Here is a 22,786-nt window from a genome sequence, read left to right as displayed (position 1 = left end):
CAATCACGCTCGGGCACCGCTTCCCTATCGCTATTTTTGCTGTTTCGCCGCACGTAAACGAATGGAAGAGATCTCCCCTCCGCGTCGCCAAAGTAAGATCGCCGACCTCTAGGATCAATATACACGCTCGTACTGAGCCCTCCATTACGTGTGTTATCATGTGGGAAAACATGTATGTTTGTAAATAAATAGCTTATTTCTTCGGCAGTACCTCTGTTCAGGGGGTTCTGCCGCGGCTACCAAAGTGTAGGATCTGAGGGGTCTAACTAGGGGTTTGTCATGGTGCTGAATCCATTGCAGGCATTTGTTTTGCACAAAAAACATTCCTTGGGCTAGAAATGGACTCAGAAAACGATGCATGTATGGGTGAGCATTCATGTTAGTCGGAGGCCTTAGGGTTTTTTTTTCTCGTGCTAATCAGTCTAAAAGTGCAAAATTTTGCGCAGATGTAGCTCAGGGCATGCTCTAACGATTTAGCTAGGGCGCCCGAGTCTGCGACCTTCGGGGTCACCACAGCGGCCAAATCAAGTTGGGCTCCCATCGACTTTAGTGATGAAAAGTGATGAGTCATCACTTTTCAGAGTTTTGTGGGTGTTTTCTGGAGCTGTGGTGACCCCGAAGGTCGCCGACTCGGGCGCCCTAGCTAAATCGTTAGAGCAAGCCCTGGGCTACATCTGTGCAAAATTTTGCGCTTTAAAGGTGATACACCATGCATTTAAAAAGTATTTATGTCATATTGTTTGTCCCAAAAACGTTTTTCAAAAGGTTTGAGGCTAAATTACCACTCCTGAATAGAGAGCCTCTCTCATTTTTGAATGGCTCTCAGAGCATTTCAGCTGCAGTACCACCTTTGGCCTGAACTGCGCCAACATTTTTTTTGATGATGACGTCACAATCGGCAGATGACGTCGCAATCGGCAGCAAATCTGGATAGCCTGTTTTGAGAACCCGTGGGATACTTTTAACCTTCACCTTCTCAAAACCAGAGAAAGACACAACGGTCAGAAATGGGACTTTGTGAGGATAGAAGGTGCTAGTGGGACCCCAAAAAAAGGTTTTAAAATAGGAAAAGTGAAATTTCATGGTGTATCACCTTTAAAGACAAATTTGCACGAAATTAGCATTTGCTCCCCTTAAATCCCCACACTAAACATGATTGAAGACTTGTCTCTCGCCTCTTGACTCTCCTCACAGGTCATGTGACCATGTCACGGTCACACTGCACTTTAAGGCCTGTTCTACCATGAGGAGGATTCTGACCATGCTTTTCAATAAGGAACAGAGCGTTTTTTTTTTCTTTCTCAGAAATCCTCAAAAGGCAGCAAACAGTCCTGGAATGGACTTATTCTGTGTAAAATGACATATTTAGCCACTTGTACGCATGCCCCCAACCACTGAAATAGAAAGAAGTAAATTCAATAATTTTAACACGCATCTTTTATATTCTTTAATTACAATCTAAAATATGAACCCTTGTTGTAAAAAACTAAAGTTGTCCTTTAAATACACACTCAGAGTTCTAAACCTTCAAGTGCCCATTTGGTTCCTCACCGTGTCAGGCCTCCTGATGACCACTGGGGTTCCTTCCCCACAGTGAGAATCAGTGCTGTGTGGATTAACGATCAGACCTTATCTCATAGTAACTGAGTTGCACTGTGTGTGTGTGTCCAGAAGGGGGCGCCTGCGTGTCAGAAGAGGATCTGGGCATCCAGTTGGAGGAGTGGGAGCAGAACGCTGATATCAAACAGGACTCTGTAGGAGGGGGCGGGGCTCAAACACCTGCCGTCTCCACCCTGGAGGAGTCCCTCCTCTTTGAGAGTAAGGATACGATACCTTACAGGCCTGGCACTATTATTAGTTCATAATCTAAATAATCTGTTGCAAGTAAAAGTCTGGAATTAAAAACGTAAAGTAGCAAAAGTAGAAAGTACTCCTTATGTTGATGATTTCAAATGTAGAAAAAGTGGTTAAAATCTAAATCTAATCTTTTCAAGTATAAAAAGAGATATTTCACTTTAAAAAACTTTTTTTTTCATTTTATCGTCTAATCAGGCTTTTATGAACACCCTGGACAGTTTTTAATTTGCTTGATTCAATATTTAGATATTTGATGTAAATGTTATCAGGCCCTCCTCCTGAGCAGGCCGTGTTTTTTCGATAACCTTTTTCATTTATTTGTAAAAAAATGTTGGGAAAATGAAAAAAATGTAATTAAAAATGAATTATTAAAACTACATGAAAAAAGTTATTGAAAAAACACGGCCTGCTCACGTATTAGGAGGGTATTATGAGTCACCAGGAAAAAAATGGGTGTTTTTAATGAATCTATCATAGTTCAAATGAAGTTTTAAGTTACAATGGGTGTGTATGGGTAGGCCCACCGGAGGAGGAGGGCCTGGTAACATTTACATCAAATATCTAAATATTGAATCAAGCAACTTAAAAACTGTTCAGGGTGTTCATAAAAGCCTGATTAGACAATAAAATTACCAAAAGTTGTTTTGAAAGTGAAATATCCCTTTAAATGGATATCATTCTTATAACGTGTCTCCCCTCCCCTCCCTTCACAGAGGTGGTCCTGGACAGCAACGGCTCGGGGGAGGCGGCCGGACAGCAGCGGGGGGACCCCCCCTCCTCCTCGGGCCAGGCAGGGGGGGAGCGGGGGTCCGCGGTGGCAGCAGAGGGGGGCGAGGAGGAGTGGCAGCTGAAGGAGGACCTGATGGGGGCCTTCGAGGGGGCTCTGGACGTGGGGGGCAAGCGGGGCGACCTGCGGGGCATCCGCGTGCTGAAGAACGACCGCGTCATGGGGGCACGGGCGGGGGGCGGCGTTGGCGGCGGGGGGCCCTGCTTTGGAAACTGCGAGGACGACGAAGGGGCAGAATGGGTACGTGTCGATTTTCATTCAATATTTATTTATTCTCCAAATTACAACTGAGTCGTTAGACTCATTTACAGTGTCGTCGAGCAGGACATTAGATAGAAGTAAAACATCAACAACATCAATGTTGATAAACAGCAAAAACACATTACGTTACATTTAGAAATTGAAATATAGCAAATAATAAAAAGGCATATGTGGCATATAAAAGTTATAATAGAAACTAAGACCAATTTAGAAACAGTTACATATTTGGTTTGGTTTGGTCACCAGAGATCTAAAACGATTGAAGGGTATCAGAGTGGTCAGCTTTAATGTTTCCTGCAAATTGTTCCATGTGTTCGGGGGCCACAGAAGCTGAAAGCAGTTCTACCAAAGTCTGAGTTGACCCGTGGGTACTTTAAAAGTGGGGAAACCACTCGATCAGGTGTGGTTGCTCCTTTACAGTTTTAACGGTAGAAAAAAAAAACGTAATGACGTACACAGAATGATGGTAAATGCAAATCACAAGTTACCTGCAGGGTTCCCCACGGTCATGAAATTCCTGGAAATATTTTGAAATTAGACAAATATTTTTTCCAGTACTGGAAACGTTTGGGAATTGATCAAGGGTCCTGGAAGGTCCTGGAAAAAATAGCTATACAATGTCTTTGGTTATTGATTTTGTTAATACCTCTGAAATGACAAATTAAACATGGGCCAAATTGTCAAATATTAGAGGCAGAAATTGTGAAAATAGCCGATCTACATGCTCACAACGCCTCGCAACGCTGCTATTTTCACAATAGAAACGTGTTATACAAAATTTCTCAACTCTTAGTGCTCGTCAGGGTGGGGGGTCCCCAGTTAAAATATGATTATTTCGGGGGTCACAGCCTGAAAAGGTTGAGAACCACTGGCATACACTACCTGTCTTTAGGCATTGCGCATAGGAGTAAGCAACTTGTTATTGAGCTGAATTATTGTTATATAGTCCTGGAAATTTGGTTAAATATTCTGGAAAAGTTTTGGAAATTAATTGGTAAAAATGTGTGGGAACCCTGTACCTGAACCCTTAGTTTTTCAAGACCAAACATCAAAGTCTAAACGTTTGTTCTTCAGAAGTTCTGAATGAAATGAGTTGGAAAATAATGTGGTCATTACCCCGCTTCCATTTCACCTGTGCAGTCACATTCTGTCGGGCAGAAACCAGCAACTCCAAGGAAATGTAAAAACATTCAGCTAAAGTGGAGTTTGGAGGTTTTGGCCAAAGCGGTTTTTAATACTTTTCATTGGTTCAACATTTTTTTTAAACAACACACACACGTCATGTAAAGGGTCTTCAATTGTACTGATTTATGAAATAAAGATAAATGGAGTTGGCGGGTTTCTGACGGACAATAGTTGCGTTTCCATAAAGCCGTTTTTCGCGTATTAAGGCTTTTGCGCATAAATATTTTAATGGAAAGGGTTAATAAACTTTGATTATCCGCAAAAACATTCATGCGCTTGGAGGAGGTGGATTTTGAGGCTTTATAAAAAAAAAACGTAATGCGTATTAGTGCAATGGAAACACTAAGCGAATACGCTTTGAATTAAAGGATAACTTTGTTTTTTTACAACAAGGGTTCATATTTTAGATTGTAATTAGAGAAAAGAAAAAGTGAGTGTTAAAATGTTTTCATTTGCTTCGTTCTATTGTTTTATAGCGTTTGCTAAATTGTGGGGCATGCGTACGCATGGGGGCATCCGTACAAGTGGCTAAATATGGCTTTTTAGACACAATAAGCCAGCAGTTTCTTTATTGCTATTTACAGTAACACTTCTAGCCCCCACAAGCCACATCCAACCATGAAAGGTTGTGATGTATCTTGGGAATGGGCTTATTCTGTGTAAAATGACATATTTAGCCACTTGTACGCGTTCCCCCAGCCACTGAAATAAGAATCTCTAAAACAATAGAAAGAAGTAAATGAAATAATTTTAACACTCACCTTTTATATTCTTTAATTACAATCTAAAATATGAACCCTTGTGGTAAAAAACTAAAGTTGTCCTTTAAAATGCATTGAACTTGCAGGATATGGATTTGGCTGAAGGGAGCTACCAACTTGTTAGCGCCGTGTTCCCAACTACTGTACCTTGCATTGGATGTTTATTTTACGGCGCTGTTGTGTGCACTGTGCAAGCGGGCCTCGTCCATCACATCATCACCCAAGTAAATCCTGGCTAAGCCTTCGTCATCACACCCTGTTGCGTGCCAAAAGTGGCCGATCTACAAGCTCACAGCAGCTCGCATCCGCGCCGCGTTGTGAGCTTGTAGATCGGCCACCTTCCAGACGCAGAAACTTGCAGGATGAGTGTGCAGCGAGTCACAGCAGTCAGACGTGCAGTGCTCACGTCTCGGATTCGGTCTGAAAAAAATCAGCCCGATCCCAGCTCTGTGCACTGTGTGCAGGCCCGCGAGAAGTCATTTACAGCAGGTCGGTCAGACGGACCCAGGCCAGGGTCTCCCAAGAATCGCATTTCATCAGTTTAACGGAAACGGGCTAAATTCGCTTTGTCTTTTTGCGAATTTCTGATTATTCGCTTCCTATTTTCGAATAAGCTTTATGGAAATGCAATTAATGTATAACTCGCATATATACAATTAATTATGTTTTGCATGATCTTTCGGTTTCTATAACGACATTTTCATACATTCTCTGTTGGTCAGATTATACAGTGGTCTTCAACCTTTTCAGGCCGCGACCCCCAAAATAATCATAGTTGAACTGGGGACCCCCGACCCTGATCAGCACTAAGAGTTGAGGAATTACATTTTGTGCTTATTGTGAAAATAGCAGATCTACATGCTCACAACGCCTCGCGTTGCGAGGCGTTGTGAGCATGTAGATCGGCCATTTTCACAAATCTTTTCTCTAATATTGGACAATTTGGTCAATGTTTAATTTGTCATTTCAGAGGTATTATAAAGTCCTTCAATTGTCACTTTCTTTAGAAATGTGTAGATACCCTCTATACACTTAAACTTTATGTTGGTTTGCTTACTGTTGAGCGAGAAAACGACGTTGCACATCAAGCTAATCATCTGGGGACCCACAGGTTGAGAACCACTGATCTAACGGATGTTCTCATACTGTTGTCTTGTTAGATAACCTTCCAGGTAAAGAGGGTGAGGAAGAACAAGGTGGATGGAGGTGAAGGCTCTGATGAAGGCCAGCAGCAGCCTCTGTCTGGAGGCCACTCCATCCTGGAGATCAGTGGGCCCACCATCCCCTCCCCTGGCCCCGCAGGTAGCACCAGTGGTGGAACAAGTACTGACTTTTCTTTAAGCAATATTACACGAGAGGGTGTGCATATAACACGGTTATCCGGCACGACAGCCTTACCGCAGGATCGAGCCGACAGGCGAGTTCCGTAGGTAGGGCTGAAGTGCCGGATAACCGCGTCTATGCAGACCCTCGAGTGTAATATTGCGATTATACAACTGTTGCCCTTAAAAATAACACGTCAACTTCATTTCATTGTAATTAAGATATTCGATAGAAATTTGTAATTTTTTAATGCCACATTTGGCTACTATGTCCCTGAACGTCACATGAAAACCGCTAGCCTAGCTGCCTAGCATAGTGTGGGGAGAGAGGAGCGCTTGCTGTCATTCGTGACCAACGCAGCTGATTTCTTTACTTGATGAGAGACAGTGCAGTAGTTCTCGTTATATGCACGGTTGGAGAGCCTGTTTTCCATTTAGAGCCCCACTATGTGTTGTATAATAATAGTTATCCTAAATTTCAAAAACTTCTTACCTTCAAAACCTTTATTCCTTTTTTACCAATGGTCCAGGGACCACCAGTGTTCCTTGAGGGGTTTCCAGGTGGTCCCTGGCTGTTTTCTGTGGATCTGATCTAGAAAATGCATTTCTATGCTCTGAATGTATGGCAAGCAGAGCGGCCCAATTCACATTAATTCTGGCATAAGGCTGCCCTCTGCCGCCAGTTTGGCTAAAGTACACATATGAGCGTCCATTGATTGTGAAATGAATTATTTTGGAAAGAATCAATAGATAATTTTCTATAACATCGCAAAGGTAAGCTGCTTTTTGCTGGCACCAGCCCCAATAAATAAATAATAAATCTGGCAGTAGAACTGCTCACAATCACACAATGCGATGCATTGTTCACAGTTTCACACATCTTGGACATGGGTTTGGCCTAATGACATCTTTCAACCGTGAGATTTGTATATATTTGATGTCTTTGCCATAAGCACTGAACAGGTAGCACTGACTGACTGCTGTGTGTTTGTCCTGTGAGCACTGAACAGGCAGCACTGACTGACTGCTGTGTGTTTGTCCTGTGAGCACTGAACAGGCAGCACTGACTGACTGACTGCTGTGTGTTTGTGCTGTGAGCACTGAACAGGTAGCACTGACTGACTGACTGCTGTGTGTTTGTCCTGTGAGCACTGAACAGGTAGCACTGACTGACTGCTGTGTGTTTGTACTGTGAGCACTGAACAGGTAGCACTGACTGACTGACTGCTGTGTGTTTGTACTGTGAGCACTGAACAGGTAGCACTGACTGACCACTGTGTGTTTGTCCTGTGAGCACTGAACAGGTAGCACTGACTGACTGACTGCTGTGTGTTTGTCCTGTGAGCACTGAACAGGTAGCACTGACTGACTGACCGCTGTGTGTTTGTCCTGTGAGCACTGAACAGGTAGCACTGACTGACTGCTGTGTGTTTGTACTGTGAGCACTGAACAGGTAGCACTGACTGACTGACCGCTGTGTGTTTGTCCTGTGAGCACTGAACAGGCAGCACTGACTGACTGCTGTGTGTTTGTCCTGTGAGCACTGAACAGGTAGCACTGACTGACTGCTGTGTGTTTGTCCTGTGAGCACTGAACAGGTAGCACTGACTGACTGCTGTGTGTTTGTCCTGTGAGCACTGAACAGGTAGCACTGACTGACTGCTGTGTGTTTGTACTGTGAGCACTGAACAGGTAGCACTGACTGACTGCTGTGTGTTTGTACTGTGAGCACTGAACAGGTAGCACTGACTGACTGACTGCTGTGTGTTTGTCCTGTGAGCACTGAACAGGTAGCACTGACTGACTGACCGCTGTGTGTTTGTCCTGTGAGCACTGAACAGGCAGCACTGACTGACTGCTGTGTGTTTGTACTGTGAGCACTGAACAGGTAGCACTGACTGACTGACTGCTGTGTGTTTGTACTGTGAGCACTGAACAGGCAGCACTGACTGACTGCTGTGTGTTTGTACTGTGAGCACTGAACAGGTAGCACTGACTGACTGACTGCTGTGTGTTTGTCCTGTGAGCACTGAACAGGCAGCACTGACTGACTGCTGTGTGTTTGTACTGTGAGCACTGAACAGGCAGCACTGACTGACTGCCCGCTGTGTGTTTGTCCTGTGAGCACTGAACAGGCAGCACTGACTGACTGACTGCTGTGTGTTTGTACTGTGAGCACTGAACAGGCAGCACTGACTGACTGACTGCTGTGTGTTTGTACTGTGAGCACTGAACAGGTAGCACTGACTGACCGCTGTGTGTTTGTACTGTGAGCACTGAACAGGCAGCACTGACTGACTGCTGTGTGTTTGTACTGTGAGCACTGAACAGGTAGCACTGACTGACTGCTGTGTGTTTGTCCTGTGAGCACTGAACAGGTAGCACTGACTGACTGCTGTGTGTTTGTACTGTGAACACTGAACAGGTAGCACTGACTGACCGCTGTGTGTTTGTACTGTGAACACTGAACAGGTAGCACTGACTGACTGCTGTGTGTTTGTACTGTGAGCACTGAACAGGCAGCACTAACTGACTGACCGCTGTGTGTTTGTACTGTGAGCACTGAACAGGCAGCACTGACTGACTGACCGCTGTGTGTTTGTACTGTGAGCACTGAACAGGTAGCACTGACTGACTGCTGTGTGTTTGTACTGTGAGCACTGAACAGGTAGCACTGACTGACTGCTGTGTGTTTGTACTGTGAGCACTGAACAGGTAGCACTGACTGACTGCTGTGTGTTTGTACTGTGAGCACTGAACAGGTAGCACTGACTGACTGCTGTGTGTTTGTACTGTGAGCACTGAACAGGTAGCACTGACTGACTGCTGTGTGTTTGTCCTGTGAGCACTGAACAGGCAGCACTGACTGACTGCCTGCTGTGTGTTTGTACTGTGAGCACTGAACAGGCAGCACTGACTGACTGCCTGCTGTGTGTTTGTACTGTGAGCACTGAACAGGTAGCACTGACTGACCGCTGTGTGTTTGTCCTGTGAACACTGAACAGGCAGCACTGACTGACTGCCTGCTGTGTGTTTGTACTGTGAGCACTGAACAGGCAGCACTGACTGACTGCCTGCTGTGTGTTTGTACTGTGAGCACTGAACAGGTAGCACTGACTGACCGCTGTGTGTTTGTCCTGTGAACACTGAACAGGTAGCACTGACTGACTGCTGTGTGTTTGTACTGTGAGCACTGAACAGGTAGCACTGACTGACTGCTGTGTGTTTGTCCTGTGAACACTGAACAGGTAGCACTGACTGACTGCTGTGTGTTTGTACTGTGAGCACTGAACAGGCAGCACTGACTGACTGCTGTGTGTTTGTCTTGTGAGCACTGAACAGGTAGCACTGACTGCCGCTGTGTGTTTGTGCTGTGAGCACTGAACAGGCAGCACTGACTGACTGCTGTGTGTTTGTGCTGTGAGCACTGAACAGGCAGCACTGACTGACTGCTGTGTGTTTGTCCTGTGAGCACTGAACAGGCAGCACTGACTGACTGACCGCTGTGTGTTTGTCTTGTGAGCAGGCCGATGGAGGGACTACACCAGCCTGGGATGGCCAGGACCGGAGGAGTGCCAACGGACTCGAAGGGTCGACCTCACCACGGTGGCCAGCACCTGGCTGGCTGTGTCTGCCAAAAATATAGAGTAAGACTCCTTATGGTCACCGTTCGTTCTAGTTCAGGGGTTTTCAAAGTGGGTGACGGGGCACCCTGGGCCGCTGTGACGGCAGTCCATGGGTGCCGCGAGATAATTTGAATATTTGGAAATATTTGGAAATTATTTGGACACTTGAAAAAATATTTAGTATCATTTTAAACTTGAAGTACAAAGTTATTTTCAGTCAGTTCTAACCAAAATGGCTATTATCTCAACGTTTTCATCGCAACATAATTACTAAAATATCGTCGCTGTCGGGCAGAAACCTCGTATCTCCAAGTTTCAAATGTGTACGTCTTTTGGTAAAGCAAAGCCTTGCATCATACAAGACCGTCGCACAAAACTAGTGAAAACAGCCGATCTACAAGCACACAACGCCTCGCGATGCGAGGCGTTGTGTGCTTGTAGATCGGCTAAATACAAAACGAACGGTTTTGGACATACAAGGTTTCCACCCGACAACGAAGATATGCTATAAATATAAGGTGCTGGGAGTGAAAATTATAATGTAGGGGGTGCCTCGGATTAAAAAAATATTTATGGGGTGCCCTGAGACAAAGGTTTGGGAACCCCTGTTTTAGTTGACACATCTATGATTTCCTCTGTCGTATACGGCAGAGGTTCCCAACCTGTGGTTCGGGACCCCCTTGTGGGTCCCCAAATTATCTTGGGGGTGTGGGGTTGAGAACCACTGGTATACAAATTACTGGAACAAAATAAGGAAAAGGAAACGTTTGGGAAGTCATTTGGATTCAGGTTTCCCACGGCATACACTACCTGTCTTTGAGCATTGCGCATAGGAGTAAGCGACCTGTTATTGAGCTGAATTATTGTTTGTATAGTCCTGGAAATTTGGTTAAATATTCTGGAAAAGTTTTGGAAATGAATTGGTAAAAATGTGTGGGAACCCTGTGGATTGTCTTGCCCTCCTGGTAAAAGGGTTAAATTACTTAAAACATTGACAATTTTAATCATGAAGAATGTGTTCTCAGGTTCTTTGAATTGATGTGCTGACGCCCCCCCCCCCCCCCCCCCCCCCTCTTGTGTTCCAGTATCACTGAACACATAGACTTTGCCACTCCGCTCCAGGAGCCGGCCGTGGAGCCTCTATGCAACGCCAACCTGGCCGCCAGCATGCACACCTTAGACCACCTGGCTGGGGTGGCCAACCGCGCTGCCATCCACTACACTGGAGAGAGCCAACTGCGGGAGGTACAGTAGGCACACTCTCCACGGCAGGCAGTGATGTTACTAGGTTTTCAATGTAATGGGTCCCGGGACCCACAGGTGGTCATTCAAATGGGTCCCAGAAAAGTTTTATGAGTCCTCAATACAATGTTTTCGAGCGCTGTGAGCTTGTAGATCAGCTATTTTCAAAATGTTTGCCTATTTCTTATATTTATTTTACAATTTGGCTAATGTTTGAACTTAGAACTACTAAAACTACTAAAACATGTGCCCCTAATGAATTCGGGCGCGCAAAATGGCGTCGGACGTCGGTGGAATCAAAACATTGACGTTTCTATCGCCTGTTGAAGACTTTCTACGTGGATTGTATTTGTGTTAACGTAGGGTAAGTAGGATGCTTTCACCCATGAACAATGGTGGTGTCTGTGGAATTTTAAAATGTTTTTATTTTACCGCGACCCGGTAAATTATTTTAACATGGACTCCAATGGAGGCGCATCCCCGGGACCCCAGGACCATGACATGAATGAGTCCCTGGGTGACTTGAATGAGTTTTTGATGCGGGATGCGCACGTAATGACATCACTGGGCAGGGCAGGGTTTCCCACAGTGGGTGCTGTGATGCCAGATCCAGGGGTGTCGCAGAATGCTTTGATAACATTTTGTAGTCTATGAATATCACTTCAGTTTTTTTTTTGATTGATTGATTTCTTTATTGACATATTAGCATACAAGCATACAAATAGGATGAACATAAGAAAGCTGGTAGGCTTATTTCCATTATGGTCCTTTCCAATACAATATAATACAATAATACAGTACAACAATATTCTCTAAAAGCATCTTACTGTTGCAAATGGGACATAGTTATGAAAATAGTCTTTTTTCTTTTAGCCATCTTTTGTGTGCAGATTTAAAAGTGTCCTTTGAGACTATGGATTTAAGTTTCTTAGGAAGTCCATTCCACATAACGGCTGCTGAGTATAGAAATGTGCTCTTTCCCATACCGCTGTTGAATTTGTATGGTACAAAGTCAGTAGAGCTACCTCTGGTGTTATACCGATGGGTGTCCTTTACATCTACAAAATATTTGACCAGATACCTGGGTACCTCCCTGTTCTTAATTCTGTGAACCATGCGCATTTTTGTGTGCGATACTCTCTCCTCGACTCGCAGCCACTTTAGGCTATGAAAATGTGCTGGGAGAAGATGAGTTCTGGGATGAAGTCTCAGGATTAGTCTAATCATTTTGTTTTGGGAGGTCTGTAGCTTTGTTTTGAGGACTTTAGAGATGCTGGAATACCAGGAGGTACATGCATAGTCGAAATGACATTGGACTAGTGCTGATGCTAGTATAGTTTAACCACACAGGCCCTCAATTGTTAGAAGGTCCTGGGTTCGATTTCCGCTGGAGGACGCAGAGTGCGCTGGGGGCGTGTTTCCTCCTCCGCGTCATCAGCGCCCACAGCCCCACACCCTAGGTGGGTTTGGTGAAAGGTTCTCCCCATGTCTCCTATACCCTCACAAAAAACACATAGTAATCCTGGTTTCTATACTGCCTCCTCCTTGCCAGCCGGGGCTGCCCAGGCTTGGCAGAGGGAGAGCAGAAACCAGGATTATAGCTTAGGAAATGTATTGGCACTGGGTGAAAAAATGGGTTACAAACAGACCTGAGTCGCATTGTACTTGATGAGTTATTTTTCCATCTACCCCAATTCTCTTCACCAAAAATGGCAGATCTGCAAGCTTGACATAAGATTCTAAAAACTAACAGTGTAATTCAGCTGTGCCTCGGATGAAAAAGTTATTTTCAGGGGTGCCCTGAGTCAGAAAAGTCCACCAGATGATTAGGTTAAACACCAAAAAAAAAAACATCTGGTCCAATAATACATTATCCCTCTGGTCTTAAAGGACAACTTTAGTTTTTTACAACAAGGGTTCATATTTTAGTTTGTAATTAAATAATATAAAATATGAGTGTTAAAAGTATTTCATTTACTTATTTCTATTGTTTTAGAGATGTTTATTTCAGTGGTTGGGGGCATGCGTACAAGTGGCTAAATATGTCATTTTACACAGAATAAGCCCATTCCCAAGATACAACGCAACCTTTCATGGTTGGATATGACTTAAACCTTTCATGGTTGGATATGACTTATGGGGGCTAGAAGTGTTACTGTAAATAGCAATAAAGAAACTGCTGGCTTGTTGTGCCTAAAAAGTCTTATTTAGCCACTTGTACACATGCCCCCATGCGTACGCATGCCCCACATTTTAGCACGGTAAACGCGATAAAACAATAGAACGAAGCAAATGAAAACATTGTAAAACTCACTTTTTCTTTTCTCTAATTACAATCTAAAATATGAACCCTTGTTGTAAAAAAACAAAGTTGTCCTTTAAACCCTGTGGTCTCTTCTGCTCTTCCATCCAGGTGCTGCAGAACCTGGGCAAAGATAAGTTCCCCCCTCAGTCCTTTGAGCAGGTGGGGACGCGCATCGCCAAGGTCTTAGAAAAGGTAACGACATCCGTCTCTTAAATGGCTGCTTTTGGACATCTTGAAATCGTTTACTTGCTCTTTTTAGAAATATCAAAGTGGATAAATAGCCTGGTAAACCATCCCGAGGGTCACACGGATTCACATTGTCTGGCTCACCCAGCACCCACCCAGCATTGGGGCCAGACCGGTCTGCAAAAGACGATGAGAACTCATGTGACCATCGAGATGGGTTACCAGGCTAGTGAATAAAGCCATTCAATTCAGTTTCCACAATCGAAATCACATGAAAAATGAAAATCAACTTTTCGGCCAGCCTGTGATGAACTATAATGGCACTTAAGCACTTCATCGTCTGATGAAGAGCGAGGCTCGAAACGCCACGTCCATGGTGTAATGTAAACCATACATGGGCAACTGGCGGCCCGGGGGCCACATGCGGCCCCCACCTTCACTTAATGCGGCCCTCTGGATAATACCAGAATACTGAATATATTATTGATTTCAGCTGTTACAATTCCAAACATGACCTGCTTTAATTCCGTAGTAGTATAGTTGTATTAAAATGTATTTTGTTTATGTCCAATGTATTTGTATTTAGGTTCATAAAGTTAACATGAGTATATAACTAAATGCGTTTGAAATTAAATCAAAATGTTACATTTCAGGATTCCAATTAAGAAATAACAAAAAATTATTCAGGATTCCAATTCAAAAGAAGCAAAAATAGCCGATCTACAAGCTCAAAACGCATCCTACAAGCTCAAAACGCATCGCTGCGATGCGTTTTGAGCTTGTAGATCTGCCATTTTTGCTTCTATTGTACGCGATACTAGAATGACAAAGTACGATGTAGCAATATGCAATGTGGCCCTCTGGAGTGAAGGTGGAAATAGTGGCCCTCACCATCATCAAAGTTGCCCACCCCTGGTGGTAACTTTACACCATGGACGTTTACACTTCAAAGGAACCTAAATAGAACCTAACTTCTGGAGCATGATGATCCAGAGTGTGGACCTTACTTTTCTTTATTTGTAGAACCAGCCCCAGGTCTCGTCATGGGTTTAAATTTAATTACTGTGTCCCACAAAATGACCTGCGTTCCACTTGGCCTGGCTTTCAGAACCAGACGTCGTGGGTTCTGTCCAGCATGGCTGCTCTGTACTGGAGGGTGAAGGGCCAGGGGAAGAGAGCCATCGACTGCCTGCGCCAAGGGTTAAATTATGCCCCTCATCACATGAAGGCAAGTCACACACACTGCCAAGCACAGGCCCTGATGGAAACCTTTCAGAACGGGTACACATTGTTGTGTATTATTGTTTTATGCTTTAACTAATTGAAAAATAGCAGATATACAAGCTCACAGCGCGGCACCGAGTGCCGCGCTGCGAGCTTGCAGATCTGCTGTTTTTGAAAAACCTTGAAAATTTGACCTGATTCTTTACTTTACTTTATTTGTTTATTTAGACGGGACAATGCATATTAATGAACACTACATAAAAGCAATGTAAATACACCGGAATTGGCAAGAATGCTACATTTCGTCCGTAGTCCCCACATGAAGACAAAACGACACATACCAACAAACAGTAACCCTATTCTATAAGTGTCTTTTGAATCCTTCTAAGGTTTTTTTGAAAAACCCTATGTTTCTATGTCAGCAATCTGGCCAGCCATCGTCAAAGAAAAAAGGTCCTTTTCACTTAACTGGAGCTCAGTTAGTCTGTTCTTGAGAGACTACTATGTCAGTGGCTCTCAAACATTTTCATGTGAAGGACCCCCAAAATGATATGTACTTGGCCACGGATCCCTATCTCAAAATATTTAGTTCCCGGGATCCCCCAGAAGCAAAATTTGAGTTACAAGCGTTCGCTTTAAAAATACATATTCAAAGATTTGCACACATTTTCACAACTTTTTCAAAAATAGCAGATCTACAAGCTTGCAGCGTGCGCTGTGACCTTGTAGATCCTCTATTTTTCAATAGTTAAAGCGCTAAATAATGTTAGGCCTAAATGGGTTAACACATCGGATGCCCACGTGGTGTCTACAAGTCAATTTCTTTGATGTCGCTGGAGGCCCACGACGCGTTTGACGCGTTGTACAGTAAACTATACTGTACTGTAGCTACTGCACTTGGCTACCGCGGTGATGAAACAAACTCCATTTCCCAACATGCAGCGCGCAATTACGTCACCCGGACTTGCTGTGTGTCTCGTTGACTTCCTGTTTAGCGGCTGCACAAAAATGCTGTTTTTTCCGGATTCTCTTCCTTTTTTCATTTTTTTCTCAAAACGGCAGCCTCTTCTACCGGCCGTAACACAAACACTGTGGCTTAGAAATGATAAAAAACGGTCCTGACTGAAAGAAAAGATTTTCGCGAAATAAACAGGACATACTCGGATTACATTTACTCGGATTACTTTTCTCGCCAGTACTCTCGCCGGTAGGTAAAATGACGCGTTGCCATGGGCACCAGCAAATTAAGACATCAAAACCACGTGGGCGTCCGATGTGTTAATGTCATCTAGTTAGCTCTGTGTTTCAGATCAGTGTTCCTACTGTGTACCATGTTTGTTGGGCAATAGGGAAGTCCTGATACCAGAATCGGTACTCGCCCCGATACCTGCCTATTTTTCTCTACTCGTACTCGTCCGATATTGCTCACGGCAGCACCAGATACCATTTTGTTTCATAAATATGTTGGTAACAACATATCAAAAGTCCTTTTAGTTCAGGGTTTCCCAAAGTGGGTGCCTTGCTGCCAGTCCAGGGGTGCCGCAGAATAATCTGATAATATTTGGAATTCATCAGTATCACTTCAGTAATACAGACCTGATTTGCACTGTACTTGAGTTCTTTTCATCTCTCTTCATCTACCCCCGTTCTTTACATAGAACAGAGATAGGCAACCTGCTGCTCTAGAGCCGCATGTGGCTCTAACTGTACGTAGGTCCTCTCCCATGGATCCCAGTTGCTTGGGCAAAGAAGTATGTAAAAGATAATTAACTCATATGCTGCTATTTTAAACATAGGCTGAACTGTTTTCCTGCCAAATTGTCCTTAACTTTTAACGTGGGCACGTGCACCCATAGTGCATGATCTGTGCGCGACTCATGTAGTAGACCGGTAGACAAGATGACAGCTTTCGAATAAAAAATAGAATAGACAAATCCATTGCCAGGCTGTATCCTGCTGAATCCGCCAGTATTTACATAAGAAAACATTGGAAACAGCCAGATGTGCACTATGGTAACACGTGGACACGTTCACGCACATAGCAGACGATATGTGCGCGGATCATATGCCAGGTGGGCACAAGAATCAAACAGCTATCAAATAAAAAAAAGTGGTGTCGGGACATCCCTATTGGGCAGAGAACGTTTATCTCTTAACTTGATGTGTATTTTTCGTAAATTAATGTCCTACTGATCATTCTACAAAAAGCATCAAAAGTAGCAGATCCACAAGCTTGGAACGCGGCGCGAAGCTCCACACTTTGAGCTTGCAAATCTGCTACTTTTCAGGCTTTTCAATTTGAATCCAGAAAAGTAACGGTTTTGGACATATGAGGTTTCCGCCCGACAGACGATGTCGAAAATGGTTCTTGTTTTGCAGGAAGTGGGTGATAAAATGATTTGTGTTCCATATGGATCCAATGTAGTTGCTTGTATCATTGAACACACATTTTCTTTTTCATTTTCCCAACAAAGTGAATTTTTCAGATAGGAGGTTTTGCGTTTTGGCCATCGATCTATCTTTTTTTTTTTTTTTTTTAAGATTAGGTTTTTTTGGGGCTTTTTATGCCTTTATTTGATAGGATAGTAGACTGACAGGAAATGGGGAGAGAGATGGGGAATGACATGTGGCAAAGGTCGTCCGGATTGGGAATCGAACCGGCGACGCCAGCAGGCATCATAGCCTAGTATGTGGTATGCGCCTTGACCACTAGGCTTTTGAAGTGATTCATGTTTGGACTTGGCTGCACCTCCATACTTAGTCCATTCCACAAACTCACTCCACAAACTGAAATACGCATGCTTTTCAATGTTGAACCAGCAAACTGCACTTTGAAATCAAGCTCTCGTCTCTAATTGTGACTCCCCTCTTTATCACTAAACATCTTTTGTATATTGCCTGGCAATAGCCTGTTTCTGGCTCTAAACATAATCAGTGCGGTTTTGTATTTAACAAGCTCCATTAACTCATCTAGTGCCTTTCGCGTGATGTCACGCGATAAGTACTAGAGTACGTATAGTGCCGAATGCGTGATGTCGCGCGAAAAGTAATATATTACTGTAACGGCGAGTAAAAATACCTAGTACAATGGCCGACGCTCCGGAGACGAAATCCGCGCTGATTTGTCATCATCACGGCTCCACGAGCACACAATAGTCATCCCATAACATTGAGGTGGACGGCCGATCTCATCTTTAATGTCCATTATCTCAAAACAACACTTTAGAAGCGAAGATGGAGGCAGATGCTCGCTTATAAAACACATGTATAAACGCTCCTATGCAATCCAGCATGGCACCACGTAAACAATGATCGGTTCCGTCGCAGGATCCGATGACGTCAGACCGGAAGTACTTCCGGTCTAGACTTCTGGCCTTCAAAATAAGACAATGGACGTTAATGGGGCCGGGAGGGGGCACTCTGGACCCCCTAATCCGTTAATGTCCTGGGCTCTGGATGAGTTAACTTAATGACATGTGATTGCAAAACATTTTTACATTTGTGTGATCCATATATCCTACCTTGTTAACTATTCTAATGGCTTTTTTTTCTTAAGAATGCATAATGGTTTTAGATGACTTTTATGAGTGTTACCCCAGAATGCATAATGGTTTTAGATGACTTTTATGAGTGTTACCCCAGAATGCATAATGGTTTTAGATGACTTGTATGAGTGTTACCCCAGAATGCATGTGAATGAATGGTTGTGTTGTGCTCACTGTGCAGGACGTGCCACTCATCAGCCTGGCCAACATCTTCCAGAACGCGCGGCTGTGGGAGGACGCTCTGACCGTGGCGCGCATGGCGGTGGAGATCGCTCCTCACTTCGTGGTCAACCACTTCACCCTGGCCAACGTCTACATCGCCATGGTGAGCACACTCTAGGGTCACTATTCGACGTTGTTCACCGAAGTCGAAAATTCATTTTTTTTTGTTTTTTTTTTGTCTTAAAAAAAAAAAAAAATCTTCATGGTTTATAAAGCTTGGCTAGATAGGAAGCCATAAGCACCCTGACAAGCTCTTGGAATTGTAGGTATTACATTTAATGTGACTCGGTTCCACAGATAAATATTGTGAAAATAGCAGATTTGTTTTAGATTTTGTGACATACAGCTCATGAAAAAATCAAAAATCCATCTCTCAAAAATATTACACAAGACCACTCTAAACAAGGATTTATCATACAGAAATGTCAACCTTCTGAAGTCAAGAGTTGCTTCAAGTCCAGTTTCCTCAGTCAGTGATGATTTGGGGTGCTATGGCATCGGCTGCTTTTTAACACAATATTCAAAGATGTTTAGATTGATCTGTATGTTGCTTAAAATCCTAAAATGACACGGATGCTTTCCCAGTGGTGTTGTGATGGTGGTCATGGCATGTGTTTTTTTAATTTTTTTGACGGTGACAGTACTCATTAATCGACATGTCAGTTTTCACTTCTATGTAAATGAGCCAGAGATAGCCATAGGCTAGTTTTCATATGTAGTCCCTGGGCAGGCTGTACAAAAGTAGTAAAAGGCTATCCATTCAAAACATACAATACATACAATACAGTAAGTACAAAACAATACAGTAAAACATTTAGGGGACATAACCATAGCAGGTTGAGTGACTCCAGTGACAGATGGAGCAGATAGCCACCCATGATCGCAAGCTTGACCCGCTCCAAGCCACCTCCCACGGTTGAAGCCGACAATAGTATAATTAGTAATTAGTAAATGGTAAGTAAAATAGTAAATTGTAAAGGGGACCATTACTAGCCAACCATGAGTAACTCCAGTGACAGCTGGAACAGATAATTACTCATGATTACAAATCTGACCCGATTTAAGCCACCTCTTGAGGTTAAATTTGAAGGTCAGATAGTTGGAGGACTGTCTTACTTCAGTGGGGAGACTGTTCCATAGATTGGAGGCTCTAACAGAGAGAACTCTATTCCCAAACACGCTCTGCCTGGATGGTACCTCACAGTCCCCTCTTGTAGTTGAAAGTTTGTTTATTTGACAGGGACAGTACTATGACATGTCAGTTTTCACTTCAATGTAAATGAGCCAGAGTTAGCCATATAGGCTAATTTTCATCTGTAGTCCCTGGACCTTAGTGGTGATCAACCCCCCCAATCCAACCCTTGATGCTGAGTGCCAAGCAGGGAGGCATTGGGTCCCATTTTTATAGTCTTTGGTATGACCCGGCCGGGGAATTGAACCCCCGACCTCCCAGTCTCAGGGCGGACACTCCACAAGTAGCCCTTGTTGTTCTGCCACCACTTTCACAATGTTTTATGAACTGTTTCAGTGGTGGAGGTGCAAGCCCATTGAGAACCTTGAACAGGAATCCATAAAATGCCTAAAGCTTTCAAAGTTAAATAAATTATATTTTTGTACTATATGGCAATGGTGGTAACGGTTGGGCTTTTGAACGAGTGTTTTTAACGTCTGCTTGATGATCCAGTTGGTGATGGACTGTGCTTGCGCTGCTTCCATGTGTTTCCAGGAGGAGTTTGAGAAGGCCATGCGGTGGTACGAGTCCACCCTGAAGCTGCAGCCCGAGTTCGCCCCGGCCAAGGACCGCCTCCGCACCATCCAGTGTTACCTGCTCACCAAGCGAGAGCGCCGCTCCCAGCAGCAGCAGCCCTGAGCCAATCACAAGCTTCCTCTGTATCTCCCTCCCTCCCTCCCTCCCTCCCTCCCTCAGCCGCCTCCCACAACAGTTCTCAACCAGGAAAATAAACGTGTTTTCGGGTCAACGCGCGACACTAGAGCTGCGTCTCAAGTCCTTAAATCAAATCCTATTTTCTAGTTCCTATTTCCTTACTTGTATGTTAGTCCCTCCCATTGAGGACATTTGATGTTGTCATCATTTCTGATGACAACTCCCTTGTAAGGGTGTTCTATTGTCAGTGGGCGGGACTAACATACAAGGAAATAGGAAAGATGTGTAGGAAATAAGATCTAATTTAAGGACTTGAGACGCAGCTTAGGAGAGTAACGAGTAAGCGGTTGTAGCCCGCCCATACATGTGCACGCGCGCGCACACACACATAAACACACACACACAGACTCCTCTTGCATACACACATACTGTATGTGTAGACAACAATTTACCCGTGCACAAACATGAGCGTAAAGAAACGGTTTCAGATGGGAATTCATATGTTTAATATATCCGACAGAATCTGGGGGGGGGGAAAAGTCCTTTTTCTTTTAAATTATTTACACTTTTACGGAGACCCGAAACTCCTAAAAAAAATAAAAAGAAGTAGGCTTCAAAAGTCGCTGCAAAGTAAAAGATGTAGACAATGTCACCCCCCCCCCCCCCCCATTTTGTTATTTCGGAGGTCCTTTGTTATATGCGATGCAAAAAAAAGTTATAACTCAGAAGAATCCTAGTTTTTACTTCAGTTGGTGAGAAAAAAAAAAAAAACCCTAAAGGGAATAACAAAAGATTGTAATTAATCTCCCCCTCATTTTATTTATTGTGCTTTCCCTGCAAACAAGCAGTTCACCCATAACGGCCTAGTTAAAGAGAAAACCTGTTTTTAATTCAAGCTAAATAGTTGGAAGCATTACTCCAGTCTGATTCGCATTTTTTATTTTATTTTATTTTTTTAAGATTTCTGTTTAGGAACTCACGTCGGCACCAAAGGAAAATTCTATAACGCTCTACTTCTCTAGGGGCGATACTGCTGTGGTTATGCTCAAATGTGGCCTGGAGATGGCGCCATATTTTAATTTAACTTAAAACTTTTTTTTTTGTCTCTTTTAATCGAGACCTAATATTGTGTTGAGTTTTTTTTTTTTTTTTTTTCTGCCTTGAGGAGTTAGGAAAGGCTGATTATAAACAGATCTACAAGCAGATCTACAAACAAATCCACAAGCTCACAACGCGCCGCAGCGCGATGCGTTGTGAACTTGTTGTAGATCGGCTATTTCGGTGCGAGACACGTTACGCAACCGAGCGTAGATCGGGTGTAAATGTAAGTGTTGCTACGTTCAGTAAATTCAAAGGTTAATTGTCTGGAAGTTGTCGAATGATATAATTTATACTGTAACGCCCACAGTATGTCTGGTTCATAAAAAAAGGAATCGGTTCTCAGTTTTATTTGCACTTTGACCTAATTTTACATCATTCCTATTTATGTGGGACCTATTAATAAACCTTTTTTTTTTATTTAATTTTGCTCCAAGTGAATTTAATTTACATTTAAAAAAAATAAAAAATAAGAAAGCGGTGAATTGAGTTTTTAAGTACTGCGTTTTTGCTACTTTATGTAAGTAATCTGGCCGAGGATATTGTTTATCATCATTGGATCATCTTTTTTAAAAAAAATAAGAAAATGTCTAAAGTGAGATATTAAGTAATTCAGTGTACAGTGTTCAAGGCAGCGTGTGAATATTATTTCATCTGTCTTTATCTCATTACGATGCATCCATTGTCTCTTTGGGAAATAAAAAACCAAGGGTGCTTTTTTTGGGGCTCCTTGATGCTTAAGTTGAACAATAAATGTTGCCGTATTTCTTTTATTTTACTTAGAGATGTACAGTAACAAAATGATATTGTACAACAAACTCATCTCAGCCTTGTGTGTGCACTTCAAAACATGGCCTGCAGGTGTCAGTGTCCGTTTCTTTTTTCAAACACCTTTTATCAAAAGCAGCCCGTGGGTTTTAATGCACAAATCACCCAATGCATAATCTAAATGCAAACAAAACAGTTACTTTTGTTAAGCAAATGTTTCCTATATTGTTTTAAGGAACAGACGGTGAATCTTCCTGATATTCTTCATGAGAATGGCTTTCAACATTCAGTAGAGTAGACATGTATGCATGTAAGATGCAGTTAAGAACATTGTAATCCAGATAGTTATGCCTAATTTATGCTCGTGGTGCATGCCGGAAAAGCAGATTTACAAGCTCACAATGCATCGCTGATAGATGTTTTGATGCTTGTAGATCGTCTATTTTATTTGCCCTTGCAAAACGGTACCATCGGTCTTGAGACTGAAAATATAACGATTAGGGAGATAAGCG

General features: G+C 43.2%; 1 protein-coding gene across 1 annotated transcript in view; it reads left to right on the top strand.

Moving 5' to 3' along the window:
- The window catches only part of ttc17 (tetratricopeptide repeat domain 17), a 55,053-nt gene extending 34,486 nt beyond the window's left edge, over positions 1-20,567 (top strand). The window contains exons 17-25 of the mRNA XM_080729516.1: positions 1,672-1,818; positions 2,571-2,884; positions 6,012-6,153; positions 9,700-9,820; positions 10,885-11,044; positions 13,455-13,538; positions 14,641-14,760; positions 18,483-18,626; positions 20,250-20,567. Of these exons, the coding sequence (XP_080585642.1) occupies positions 1,672-1,818; positions 2,571-2,884; positions 6,012-6,153; positions 9,700-9,820; positions 10,885-11,044; positions 13,455-13,538; positions 14,641-14,760; positions 18,483-18,626; positions 20,250-20,393 (1,376 nt within the window). The 3' untranslated portion in view covers positions 20,394-20,567. The remainder of the gene's footprint in view (positions 1-1,671; positions 1,819-2,570; positions 2,885-6,011; positions 6,154-9,699; positions 9,821-10,884; positions 11,045-13,454; positions 13,539-14,640; positions 14,761-18,482; positions 18,627-20,249) is intronic.
- The last annotated feature ends 2,219 nt before the right edge of the window (positions 20,568-22,786 follow it).

This window comes from Nannobrachium achirus (genome assembly GCF_963921795.1).
Source record: "Nannobrachium achirus genome assembly, chromosome: 7".
Lineage (NCBI taxonomy): Eukaryota > Metazoa > Chordata > Actinopteri > Myctophiformes > Myctophidae > Nannobrachium > Nannobrachium achirus.
Note: the sequence above shows the minus strand (reverse complement) of the source record. Positions and strands in the feature narration are given on the sequence as shown.